Source organism: Abrus precatorius, unplaced genomic scaffold (assembly GCF_003935025.1).
Source record: "Abrus precatorius isolate BTA unplaced genomic scaffold, Abrus_2018 Scaffold153, whole genome shotgun sequence".
In the NCBI taxonomy this organism is placed as follows: Eukaryota; Viridiplantae; Streptophyta; class Magnoliopsida; order Fabales; family Fabaceae; genus Abrus; species Abrus precatorius.
Genome location: NW_020874351.1, coordinates 791,827 through 806,023, shown reverse-complemented (window position 1 = coordinate 806,023; position 14,197 = coordinate 791,827). Strand labels below are relative to the sequence as shown.

The 14,197-nt window shown below is 32.9% G+C and overlaps 1 protein-coding gene across 2 annotated transcripts; it reads right to left on the bottom strand.

The window, feature by feature from the left end:
• Positions 1-625: 625 nt before the first annotated feature.
• Positions 626-12,509, bottom strand: LOC113857179 (protein TSS). Of its 2 annotated transcripts, none has more exons than XM_027488960.1 (23): positions 12,086-12,509; positions 11,883-11,947; positions 11,689-11,781; positions 11,478-11,550; positions 9,048-9,377; positions 8,825-8,889; positions 8,569-8,700; positions 7,943-7,984; positions 7,342-7,863; positions 7,069-7,223; positions 6,204-6,714; positions 5,882-5,944; positions 5,684-5,785; positions 5,203-5,520; positions 4,938-5,030; positions 4,750-4,851; positions 4,548-4,652; positions 4,096-4,229; positions 3,806-3,989; positions 3,588-3,719; positions 3,343-3,455; positions 3,178-3,259; positions 626-2,743 (listed from the first exon to the last, which is right to left on the bottom strand). In XM_027488960.1, the coding sequence occupies exons 1-23, from the start codon at positions 12,153-12,155 to the stop codon at positions 1,094-1,096; spliced, it is 5,136 nt and encodes a 1,711-aa protein (XP_027344761.1). In that variant the 5' UTR covers positions 12,156-12,509; the 3' UTR covers positions 626-1,093. The 2 variants fall into 2 exon arrangements, with proteins under 2 accessions (XP_027344761.1, XP_027344762.1); XM_027488961.1 differs by having other exon boundaries at positions 11,883-11,944; positions 12,086-12,395.
• Positions 12,510-14,197: the final 1,688 nt, after the last annotated feature.

The following is a 14,197-nucleotide window of genomic DNA, read 5'->3' as shown; positions in this document are numbered from 1 at the left end:
TTAATTCACGCGCTGAAAGTTAGAAATTTAAGTTGAATATTAAAATAATTACACTGAATAAGTAAGTCAAATTTAAATTCTATGCAACTGAAATAAATAGAAATGTATTATTCTCTCACATTTGGACTTTTGAGTGCGGGTAACAATACATGTGATATGACTGATTTGGTTACCTATCATGGTATTCAAAATGGGGTCAAGTGTTGTGGATTTTTATTTTTAGCATCCCTCAGGCAATCAGCCCATAAAAGACTTGATACCCTTGATCAAGTCACAGAACTAAGGTTGATTCATAACAAAAAAGAAAAAAACCAAAAGTTGATTTATAGTCTTTAGATATGTTTCGGAAAGAATTTTAATAGCATTTATTTAATAAATTCTTATTACATTTGGCAGTTTATGATAGAAATTTATGTTGTTGCTACCACTTCTTGAGTCATGAGTCAACCTTAAGTCATAAATCATAATCATATTCATAGCCTCGAAATTTATTAGTCAGTTGATAAGAAATGCAGAATACTTTTGAGAATTGAGAAAAATAAATCCCAATCAACACACCTTAAGAAATATTTTAAAATAAAAAATCATGTTGAACTAATAACAGTTAATTATAAGGGTACACTATGGTAAAGACTCTTCCATCTCCATATAATCAAAGCCCACGAAACATGAACTGGGCTTTGTCACTTTGTCATCTTAACAAAGCCCATGAGAATATGAAAAAACTCAAATGTGAAGTTATTTTGTTCCTAAAGGAAGAATGAAAAGCAAGAGGCTATGTTCAATTCCCGAGGTGAAACTATCCATGCCAAAGAAAAAACTACAAAAATACTAAAATGAACTTTCCAATTAGCTTTTTATTGATAAAGCAAAATTTCTTTAGTATCAGGACAAAACTTACCATATAGAGAGAATAAACAAATCCCGAATGGACTTATTATATTAACAAAAACAAAATGAATTGAATGACCAAGATTCTAGGCCAAGGAGTAATATACTATATTATCAACAATATGATGTCAAGAACTTTGGCCAGAAACACTCAGATGGAGAAATGATATTGGAGCATTGGTTATTCGTATCATAACTCTATTCAACGAACAGAAGCACATATGGACTGCTGCTGGTTGTACAATTCTGTGACACCATTTGTGATCTTTTGCCTGTTTTTTCTCCTCTTTGAGACAACTATAAACCCTTCACCATCTGCATTCTTTTTGTCAGTTACTTCTAAATTTTCTTGATCACTATCACTGGAATGAGGCACTTTTTTATTCTTTTCTTCATTTCCATACAAAACTTTTATCACAGCACTGTCTTTGGCTATTTCATCATCAGAATTTTCCAAGTTCTCAACCTTTCCTTCACTATCCTTAGATTCATCCATAGAATCAATATTTTTCTTGACAGATTTTACTAGAAAACTGAGCAATATCTGCCTTGCTATCTCTAACTTCTCAGATTCAGAAATACTTTTTTTTGTGGAACTTTCCTTGCCTAAAAAATTTTCATCTAGCTTATTTTTTTCCGCTGTGCCTGAGTCAGACAAAGAGTTATACTCATTGGAAACATTTGAATTGGCATCACTGGTTTCTACTTGGGAAGCGCTTCTGGGAACAAACTCAGGTGCATGTGGATTCATTATTCTTGGAGACCCAAATCCACTTCTTTCCTTGATAGGAGTTTGGCTTTTAGTAAAACCATGCTTCATCCGAAAAGTATAGTTGGTTCTGTAATATAGAGGTGATCTAGGCCCACAAGGTACCCTAGCAACAGTATGGGGTAGCACAGGCTCCACAAGCATGCCTTGACTAGAATTTGTATCATACATGTTTGTGAAGGACACTGAATTTAAATGGTGAGACATTGACGACGTTCCTGGATTGAATGGCTTGGCTGCAGCTGAAAGCTTGGTGCCATTTGTTTCTGTAGGCTTTGCCTGATCAGAAGTAAGGGAAGCCTTCTCCAGTTCTGATGCAGAATTTTCTTGTTGAGGTTCAATTTCATGAGTTCCCTCTGCTTCATCATGCTGAGAAACTGGATTAATCATGGAACTTTGGCAAGTAACTTCATTGATTGGTGTCAAGGGTGGACTGCTGCATATCTCATTTTCAACATTAACCTTGTCCATCTCAACCTTTTCCAACAATGGCTTTAAAACTGTACCTGGAGGTGCCAGAGCAACTTCTTTGTATGATATAGACTTGGAAGCCAATGAAGTTAGAGATGGGGGAGTAGATGAAATTTTGGACACAGAACCTTTTGTTGGATGGTTAACAGAATCCTCATTCAAAGTTAAGTTTCGAGCTTTTGGTTGCCTAGATGGAGATGATAAGTCTGACATGACTTTATAAACTCCTCTTTGTGGTGGTGAAGTAATATCATTTCTAAAACTGCTTTCCTTGTAAATGTAATTATCAGAACTGTTAATGCTGAGCTTTGATAGAAGAGGTCGCTTTCTGCGTCCTAACTTGCGATTAGCAGCATTTCCTGACCTCGCTTTTGAATTGGCTTCTTGCCAACCTTCATCAGATGGTATCTCAAAAACAGTTTCACTTGTCACTGGGCTGTCCCTAGTGAAATCACCATTTTCTTTTGGTTCTTCAGAATCAAGTGTGCCATTTGCTTCTTCTACATTTCCTTCTACCACACTTGTATTATCTTTTGGGTTATCAAAAAGAACGCCCTCATCAGCTATTGCATCATCATGTTCTTGACGGTTATTATCACTTATTGGGAGTATCTGGAAACATAAAAGCAACAAGTCAAATGCAAAATAAGGTAAAATGACATAAGAACTTTTCAAAATTACTTCTAATTTGAAATTAAACTCTCATAGTACTTCACCTAGAACTATAAGCTAACTCCAAAAGAATGTAATAGGTTCCATGCCGTTCAAACTTGACTCTAATAAAGGAAAAAACTTCCAAAATCTTTGGAACATAGTCTTCTTGTTTCCCTTAAGGACAGTACTTAATGGAAGGCACGTGGGCAATGAAACTGGAACAAGAGGTGTTTATTCAAGAGAAGAGCATATGTTACCGTAGCATATAATCAGAACGTAGTATAAATTTGATTAAATAAGTACTGGATCCGTTAGTTACAAGAAAGGCCTCAAAGGCAAATGCAATCTAGTTATTTGTAAGATAAACAACATATAGAAACATATTTTCCCACCTTTGCACGCCTCAGTTTTCTCTGAGCATCGTTTCCCTTTGAATCATTATCAGGACTTATAAAATCCATTAGATCTGACACACTGCATGAAAAAGATCAAATATATTTGTACCCTGAACTATAGCCTATTTGAAAAACAGTAAATGGGGGATACCATGTTAGTACCTAAGGTGACCTTTACTTGCAATGGATGCATCTGGCTTTGGAATTCCATTTTTAGCTGCCTCTTGTTGCTCTATGGCTTTTGATTCAAAATATTCAAGCCACGCGGCAGCATCCTGCATTGGAAAGAAAGAGATTTTTTTCAAACAATGGTAACACTAGTCAATACCATCTATCAACCCCCATATTATGCCAATCCTTAATTCAATCCTGGATAGGTATCAAACTGCAATAAGAAAGGGAATGACCTGTGTACGAAGGTCTTCTGATCCAAGCTTTGCTTTAAGTATCTTTAGTGTAGTTTTCTCATGTTGCACACTCAGAGAATATGCATCCATCAATGAAAGAGCTATAGCTATGGCGTGATAGCTTGCAGCAGTCTATAACATAAAAAATACTGTATAAAACACTCTTCCAACTATATGAGAAGAGGGTGATGAAGAGAGAGAGAGAGAGAGAGAGAGACCTGTATATGATCAGCTCCTAACAATCTTTTGTTGCATTTAAGAGCTTCATGCAAGTATCTAAGCGCCACATGAACATTTCCCATGCCCTCCTCCATCATGGCCACATTTATATACGTAGCAGCTGTGTTAGGATGAGACAACCCACATGTAAAATGAAGAAGGAATAGAGCACGATTAACATACCTGCCAAAAGATACATTTAGTTCAACGAGAAAATATTAACTTCCTGAACAATAACTAGAAAGTCATAACTTAAGCATCTAAACCAATTTAAGAAAGTGTAACTTACTTCAGAGCCAACTCAATGTGTTGCAGACGATAATAAAAAACAGAAAGATCCCCATAGCTTTTCATTGTGTCAGGATGGTCAAGCCCAAGCTCTCTCTCATTTATATCCAAGGCCTTTTGCTGATAAATGGTGGCCTAAATAAAGAAAGAATATAACAATAATCAAATAAAAACCAGACCTTCTACCATTTCACTACATAAACACACCACACAGCCATGTAGCACTTCCTCAAGACCAGGCATAAAAACCATTGATTCATTATCATATGTAGGTTCTGCAAGTCTATTACATGTTTTTCCCTTTATTCTTTGTTTCTTCTCTTTCCCCTTGTAGCTTAGGACAGAAGAAACAGTATTTTCATCACTGCTCGGCTTAAACCAAATATCAAGAAAAATTATACATAAATATTGCAGATTTCTACATTTGAGACATGAATCTGAAATATTCTTTACCTGGTTAAAATCACCAGTGTGGTAGAGAACCACAGCTAGAAGACTATATGCACTTGCAGTATTCCTATGATAGGGGCCACAAACAGCCATCATCTTAGCTAATGCCTGCAATATGATAATATTGTCAAAAAAACTGCCATATTTGTAAACAGTAAACATAGAAATGATGCATCACGCAGAGAATGAAGAAAATGATATGTACCTTTGTTCCAAAATTCACAGCATCCTCAAGCTTTCCTTTATCAAGAGCAATCTTGGATGACTCCAATAAATTGCGTCCATCTATTGAGGAGCACCCTACATGCTGTAAAAATAAATTATGTTGTTTGCAAATGGTTCAATGAGATGATATTTATTGAGTTATACATTTGGACTAAAACATGAGCTCACCTTGCAAACAGGAACCAGGCTGATAATATCATATTTCCCAAAGGGGTTATGGGACTCCATGTCATAATCTCTTGGGAATAATTCCAATCCGACCTGAGAAAACAAAAAGAATTGCAATTAATACAACAACAACCAAGTCTTATCTCATTAGTGAGTTCAGCTATATAAATCACACGACACCATTGACTTCAGTGAAAAAAACTAAATTTTCAGAAATTTGGTTAATAGAGCAAAAGAATAGAACAAGAAGTCAAAATGCTTATACCTTGTGACAGAGCCCTCTGAGAATTGATAACTTCCTCAAATGTTGAAATTCATCATTTAATGTCCATCCAAATCTCTTGGACAAAAACAAACGTAACCACTGAATTTTGAGATTATGGTCATCACCCAAGCTTTGGTCAGTATCTTCTGTTCGACACCCTCCTAGTAAGAAATTCAGTGTTGATGCAATGACTGCAGATAGGTCTGCTACATCGTCATCAGATGCAATAACTGCTTTAAGTAGATGCTTGAAAGCTCGAGTAATCATCTCATGAATACAAAGAGATTGTATGTGTGGAAGATTCTCTGCAAGTTTAACCTGGTTCATTCATGGAATTAGAACCATCAAAAACAAACTATATTACCAAAACTAGTTCAACTAGTAGTGGTACATTCATTCATAAAGATGCTTTAGAGAATAGAAAGAACATTGCTAGAAAGATGTTTTTAGAGGAAACAAGGAAATAGAGTATTTTTCTCACCACTTTACCCAATGATCGCATCTGTAAACCCCTTAGATGCATAAAGTCGGTGAGTGTACGACCATCCACTGGAGAAAGTTCAAGTGATCCGAAGTCTGTAGCCTAAAAAGGTAATACATTTGGTGCTTAATTCATGTCTACAACCTTCATGTTATTCAAAGAAATGTAAAATACTTTGAGAAATTTATGTAATGTTACCAGCTTTGGCAAGGCAATTTCATCATAAAACTCGTGTGCCATGCTGATAAGCTCATCCACTGACTGTTGCAAGAAAAAACTAATTGAAATAATGGTACAAAAGATATGAAAGACTCAAGATCATAAACATGGGAACTTATATATTGCCCAAAACAAGCTAAAATATAGAATATATAATAAAAAAATTTAAAAATTAAAATAATCACAAGAGATGTAAAGAAAGTACTGGTTCATTTTCAAAAATATAAAATAAAGAAAAACCAGTATCAATATGAGAATAAACCAATATGAAGTATAACAATATTCAAAATATTCTGCAAACCTTCATATGAAGACCAGTTCCAGATTCTTGGAGACGCAAAAATGCTTCTTTAGAAAGTAATTTCTCTAATTCATTAGAGTTATTTAAGTCACCATTATTCAGCTCAACGTTATCAGCAGTGAAGTTCATATTTCCAGGTATAGAGTCATTTTGCTCTACAGAATCTGCACCATCTAGATTACTTGATTTCTTTTCTCTCCTCTTCAAAAATTTAAATTGCTTTCCAAGGCCTTTAACAGCTTCCTCAACGTCATTGCCATCTTCTTTGTTTTTTTTGGAACTGTTATCTGTTGAAGTTTCCTGTTTTTGCAAATGCTGCATCCAACAGGAACCAAGCTCCCATCGAATAGACCTTTTAGAAACACTCGGCTCCTCCTTTATCTTTTCTATGCATTCTTGAACCACCTTCCGAACAAGATATTTAGAGGCATTTAAGTCATCCAAATTTGATAGGGATGATAAAGTCCCTTCTGATGATTCAGTTCCAGACTTGTGAAGCAAGTGCCTCAAACTGCAAAGGTCATAAAAATGTGTCAGACATCATCCCAAATTGATATTATTAATCTATATGGATAATACTGCTTGCATCACATATAGAGAAAGATAAAATAAAATGTCTTTTCTGACACACGACTTATTTAGAAGAGCTTATAACACCCATAAGCTCTTTTAGTTTATTTCAACAAGTTTCTTGATATAATCTATAAAAATAAGTAGTTTAAAGCCTAAGTAATTGTTTAAAAAGAGCTTATTGAATGAGTGTTAAATAAATTGTGTATCCAAACCCACCCATAATAAGTAATCTAGAAGTGCTCCCTTAAGATCATCCACAGATAACATTTACAGAATAAATTATTGTTCATACCTGTTGATGTTGAGAGCATTCGCTCCTCCATCTGGCTGATCATCTATTTCAATATCTCGAACTTTAGGTTTCCTCAAGTTCACATTACCAAAAACCTTTACAATTGCAGTATATCCACAGTGGTGTACAACAACAGAAGCCAAGGAAGAAGTATCCTGTAATCACCACGGCACAAAAAATTCCAAAACCTTCAATCATAGTGTGCGTGTGTATATACCTAGCTCAACATATGCATAAACAACTATAACCTTGCAAGAAGGATCTATGACTTACATGAACAATTACACTTTCATCTGCAGTCAACCCTTTGATTAAATTCTTCTGAGCATCCTCCTTATGCATGCTGGATTCATCCAACACAGAATCATACTTTCTACATCCATCCTGAATGCCACGTTTGACTACAATGGATAAGTCTCCCACGTGATCTTCGTGCAGAATAGAACCAAGAGAAGAATTCAACCCATTCTTCACATTTGACTTAGATTCTATAACAAGCTGTATAGCCGAGACAGCCTTAAATATTGAGGTATCAACAAACAGACTGTGAAGCAGAAAAGCTTTTCTATCTCTGATCACCCTCTCCTCCTCAGTTTTGCAAGGAAGAGAGGCCAGTATTGCAAAATCTGTTGCCCATGGTCTATGATCAAATTCACCATTTCTTCCTTGGCCACCACCATTACCACCCCAGTTTTCATCCTCAGCGGGTAATGCAGCAAAGTTTGAAGGAGACTCAGGAACAGATGGAGGAACAAGCCATGTATTTCCTCGGAATCCATAGGGAAGATTGCCAAACTGAAGGAGATAAGTTGTTAGACAAACACATTTTTCAAAAGATTTCGTAAATAAACAATTTATTGGAGAAAAAGTGAACCTTATTACGATCCAAAAATGCTTTCATTAACGATTCATATGCCTGCATTCATCAGTCATTTGTTAGAATCACTAACTAAACATTAAATTACTTGCTTAAGATTAAAAAACTCATAATTAGATAAAAATTCAGTTTTTTAAATGTATAATTAAGAACACATTTTATAAGAACTTGGCATAATAAACTTCTATTAAAAATAACAAAATATCACATGATTTAATTGTTAAAGTCACTATTTTTTTAACTCACAATTTTTAATAAAAATATACCTTTTTTTTATTTCTCAATTTCATACTTTTAAACACAAAAAAATCTTGAATAATTAAGCATACATATACATGCGGTGGTATTTTCTTATAGCTTGAGTGCTTGACATTACTTTATTTCTTTTTTACTAATAAATACAAAAATAAAATATTATTGTTAATAAAAAAATAAAAATAAAGTAATAGTTTTATAATTATAAATAAACACATGAATAACAGTTTTTAAAAATAAATGAGGAAACAAACCTCATATTATACTTGTGGCGGGGTGCCAAGTAGACATAACATATAAGACACTCATTCAAACACATACATTAAGAAATTAATTTAAACATCAAAGCAAATAAACATAAAACATACGTTAGCAAAACCTCTACTGAGCTGTTGCAGAAGATCAACCAATGTGTGGCACTGCAGAGACTGCTTTCCAACAGTGTAAAACCCTTTCTCCGAGGCAATCACTTCTATTATCTTCCCATTGCATATTTTAACCTTCATCCATCAACATCAATTACACTAATCAGATGCTAGCAAAAGAAAAAGTTTGCAAGAGCAACAATCATTAAACAACGGTCAAAACTACTACAACTAAATAAACAAAAGAGTAAGGCACAACCTGAAGCTGAAAGTAATCTCCTTTATGTCTATCATCTTCATCTTTCAGTTCACATCTCTTCAAATCTGCAAAAGACAAAAATACCCATGTTGCCAAAATCAAAACTTTACTTCCTCTTAAGCATGATCTTCATTGCCCATTATTATTAAGCTTGTGGATTTTCTATGAATAAAACAGAACCTTAAGAAAAACACAAGAAGATTGAAGAGAAAGGAAAACCCACTTATAATCGGGGGAGAGAGGTGAGCCAACGAGAAGAACTCGTAGAAATCTGAGAGCTTCGGCGTCGGGTGAATCGCCTTCATGCCTACGTTATCAGATATCGGCGACGACGGAGGCTCCGACGACGGTGACCCGACCCGGGATTCTCCATTGGGTGTTACGGGTGGGCTCAAATTGATCTTAGTGTTATTTTGGGCCTTGCTGTTTTTCTTGGGCTTTGAGTCTGGGCTTGACAAGCTTCGTTTGGGCTTCCCGAGCCTCGTTGTGCAGGCCACAATGTCCAATAGCCTCCGCACGTGTGCAACTGCATGGGCTTCATCCGTGTAATCATCTGTAACACAGTGGCATTCCCCAAAATTTAGAAACAACTAAACCAAATAGTGATTAATTGATTATAGCTACAAATTACGTGAATCACACCTATGGATACTAATATTAGCAGAAAAAAAAACTCAAATCATGGAGCGATAAAAGTGGAAAAGGTAGAGGAAATGTATAATCAATTTGGTTCTCTATTTTCTTTTTCAGACTAAAAAGAGGTCCTTCAATCTTTATCGAAAAATTGATTATGCATTTAATGTTTAATTTAAACTCCTTAAATTATCTCTTATATTCAGAATTATTACAAATTAAATTGAATTAAATGAATTTTTATTCAAGATTTTAGATAAAAATGATTTCAAATCCTAAATTTATTATAACTGCAAAGTTTTGGATAAAAAATAATAATTTAAAGATTCTAGATTAAAAATTTTAAAAATTAAGTTTACTAGGTTTTAAAATTAAAAAACTTGACTGACTTTGAAAAAAAAAATCAAAACTGCTCTCCGTCCAAACTACAAGACAAAAAAGTGAAATTAAAACTTGCCTAAAAATTGAAAAAGATTTTAAGACAAAAATGGAAAACACGTTATTTTACAAATCTGATTTCGTCTTAATTTTTTAAAAATAATTACCATTTTATTTTTTAAAAATAAATATTGGATTTTTTAAAATTAATTATTTCCAATAAACTAATTCAAACAGAGAGAAAGCTATAAATATGAGATGGCGATGGCAAAGGAAAAGGAAAAGTGGGGTTTGGTAATCCACCGAAATGCAACTTTAATTAATGACAACAACAATTCTCCGCGAATCATATTACGTGTATCACACAAAAATAAATTATCACCGACAAGGAAAATGACAACAATATTTTTATTTTTTCAAAATATTTCCAAGCATGAAAATGTAAAAATAGAGTGAAAGCAACTAGTATAGACACTATTGATTTTTTTATGCATTGTAGTTTTCGCTTGCATGTAAAATATATTAGAAAAACAAATAAAAAAAGTCCTATTAAAAGGTGTTTTAATTGTATAATTTATCACTTTTTAATAAGTGAAATAGGTAAAGACAAGCAATTCTGAGCTCGACTTTATTTTTCCAAAGTATTTTAACTATGGCTCACCAAACATGGTACGTTAATTTGGTCATAAAATATATTCTAAAGAGTGTATATTAAAAAAAGAAAATATATTCTAAGTAGCAATGTCTCCTCCAATATGGAAGGTAATGAAGAGCACGAAAATCATAAGTTTTATGGCAGGTTACTCCACATGTCATTTTGCCAAAAAGGAGGTGCAAATGACTATGTATCTAAAAGAACAAATAAATATTTTCAGTCTATGAAACAAAACACGAATTTTGGAGTTAATATTGTCACGTGATTTATGGACGGGACAATCCCCACAAACACCGTGAAATTATTCAAACGATGATTTAGAAGATAGAAGAGACTTTGACATTAGTGATCAATGACCATAAAGTCTTAAGATGGCATTAGCCATGAGCATCAGATTCCACAGAAAGTTGTTGGTTTTCTCCTGAAAATCTCTACAACAGTACTACTTCTAAGTAAAAAAAAATTTAAGATTCAAACTAGAAATCATAAATTAAATTAAAACAAATTTCTATTAGATGATCCACATACTTAATAGTGTTAAGATTAGATTTAAGAAATTAATAATAATAAAATAGAATGATTTTTTTATTAAAATTTTGTCTGTGTTAAATGCTTAAGATTGAGATTAATAAAGATAATAATTGCTTGCATTCTACTTCATCACATCTTTCTGCAAAAACGATAGGGCAGCATTGACTACAATTTATAGGGTAAAGCACCATTACTACCTTCGTTATTTATACACACCTCTTTAGCCATTCGATCAGCCTTAAAAAGAAACAAGAAATTTGGGATTTATTTTTCTTCAATGCATAATTTGTTCCGACCCCCTTTAACCTCATTACCCTATTTGCTAAAACACAATAAAGCGCATTAAAGTTGCTAAAATATATACCTACAAATGTTAGATTCAACTAAATGCACATGCAAATGAGACACAAATAGTAGTTGATGGCGCTGAATGACAAGTATGCTGACTGCACCTACCTTCAACCATTCTTAGAAGACATGGCTTTAGGGTAACAACTTCCACTCTGTCATTTAATCTTTGACCTTTAGCCTAAAGGAGGAACAACATTGAATCAGAAGAGTATATGTAAGCGATACATAAAGAAAGCTTCAGGGTTTGGCATATTCAGAATAAACTATTAATCCAATGATGAAAAGTATACTCAATTGAATTTAAAAAAATGCCAACCTCGTGAGATAAAGAATAGTTTGTAAAATGGCATGTCTCCACCTTCACAGCCAATAGCCTTCTTACATCAAGTATCTTATCAGTAGAGATACCCTTTTGGAAAACAATAATCATACAAAAATAGTTAGTAATATTGAACCACATTTTGGCTATTAAATACAACCATTTTGGAGAATGTGAAATAACATAAGCACCTTTAAGACAAGCTGTGTGTCATAGGGAGTGACCACAGTGATGTCAACGAGAGAAGGTGCTACTCCTAAAAACATAGAAGAAACAAACGCTGAAGGGTGATTTATTAAGACTATTTAGATAAAAAAGAAGATACATCAACATCAATATCTGATATAGTGATGAATGATGATGTTGAGTATCCACAGATGAAAAAGAGTGTAACCTTTCTCTTCCTTTTTCTTCTTCTCTGTTTTCGCTTTATTTGATTTCCCTTTCCCTGATCTTGGGGCCATTTTCTTTTCCTTTTGGCACAGCCACAGAACAAAAGGAAGTTTTAGACAGAAAGTTCACAACACCCACAAGGGAAAAATCATTACCAATCCCAACTTTGGTTGCTGAAGGAGAAAGTGGAAGGAGAAAAACAAGGTGCGAGTGAATGATGAAGCTAAGGGAAAAGGAAGGAAGAGAGTGAAGGGAAAGACTTTATATGTATAAGAACGTAAAATTTATGTTGAGAATATAATGATATATTGTAAATTGTCTTGAAGAAGATAGGATAAGGGTCATCAAGTTTTAACCTTTTTCAGGATTTGAGAGCAATTCTGGCCTCTCCTTGTTGCTAATAAGTTGATTGCCCTCTCTCTCTCTCTCTCTCTCTCTCTAACTCTCTCTATATATAATATATGTGAATATGAGAAGAGAGAAACCTTATAAGGAAGGGAGAGGAGCCCATGCACTTGGGCTGAGTCTAAAGACAAAACAGGGCAGGGGTAGGGAGAAGCTGACCGTTGATTATTTTGCCACGTGGCAGAGAAGCGTGAGGCAGATGCATTTTTGTTTTATCACATGTTTGGGCCTTTAGGTTTTGGTCTTGTGAGGAGTAATTGAGAACCGTTGATATGACCCATCCATTATTGAAGCCTATGCAGCTAAGCTTGGCATCTTCTAATTGGTTGCTACTTATTGTATTTACTATCTACTCAATCACTTCACTCCATTCTTTGCTCCCCTCCTTCAATCCTTTTCTCATTGTTTGGTATCTTATGCCAGAAGAATAAATCATTTTTAAACCTGTATAATGCTGCATTTAACAAGTTATATATAATAATTTTTTATTAAAACTTATAATATTAAATAGAAATTATATTAAATTACATGTAATAATGATTCAATTACATTAAATTTTATAATTTTATTAAAATTTATTATATATTTTTGTTATGTTTAATATTACAAATTAAAAATAAAAAAATAAATAGCATTAATAATAATAATGAAAGTAAGGAAGAAAGGAATATAAGAACTATATATTCTCTGATAGTATTGTTTAATAGAAAGTAATAAATATTCTTTTTTGGTTTGATTTTATAAAGAAATAATAAATATATAATAAAACTCACAATTTCTTCTCTTTCTATGGAAAGAGAGGATGGAGGGGGCTTGAAACTTAAAAGTTTATCCTTTTTTTTCTTTCCAATATTAAAAGTGAATAATCTTGTTAATAAGTGTTTTAAAAATATTAATTACAAATATTAAATATATTTTATTAAATATTTTTACTATTTATAAAGGGTTATTAAATAACTTTTACATTTCTGATATAACTCTTTAATTGCAATGTTTTTAAGAGTTATTAGTATTTTTAGTTACATAACACTTCATTTGTTAAAAATATTAACTTTTTTAATTAATTTTTAATAAATTTTAATTTTAAATTTTAACATACCATTAAATTAAAAATATCCTTTCTTATTAGCTAAAACTAAAATATAAGCTTATTGAAATCATAATTAATTTTAATTTTTTAAGGTTTAAATTTCAACATGTCATATCAATAAAAATAATGTAGATTAATATTAATTTGTTTTTATATATAAATTCAAGATGTGAAATAGTAACTAGTGCCTTAGAAATGTTGATTTAAAAAATGAAATATTTCTTGTGTTAGAAAATTCAAAAAGCATTTAAAAGATTTTAAAAATATTTACTATAGTCTTTTAATATTCATTAATTATCATTAACGTTACAACCCCAATCATACCATTTCCTTTTCCCTCTTTAAAGGCAAGTCCAACTAAGCATCAGCTTCAAGTTCAAATTCGTGCATGATAACGATGCAATTTTGGGTGATTAAGGTGACCAATATTTTCAAACGTGATTACCTTGAATTAATCACGGTTCATTTGACTTCAATGATAACCGTCCAAATTAAAAATCATCAAAAACCTTTTCAAAAAGTGTTTTGTCCTACATCTATAAATATGACATGATGAACTAAACATTTATAACTTTCAACTAGAGTACTTTTAAAAAAAATACATTGATTAGAATATTT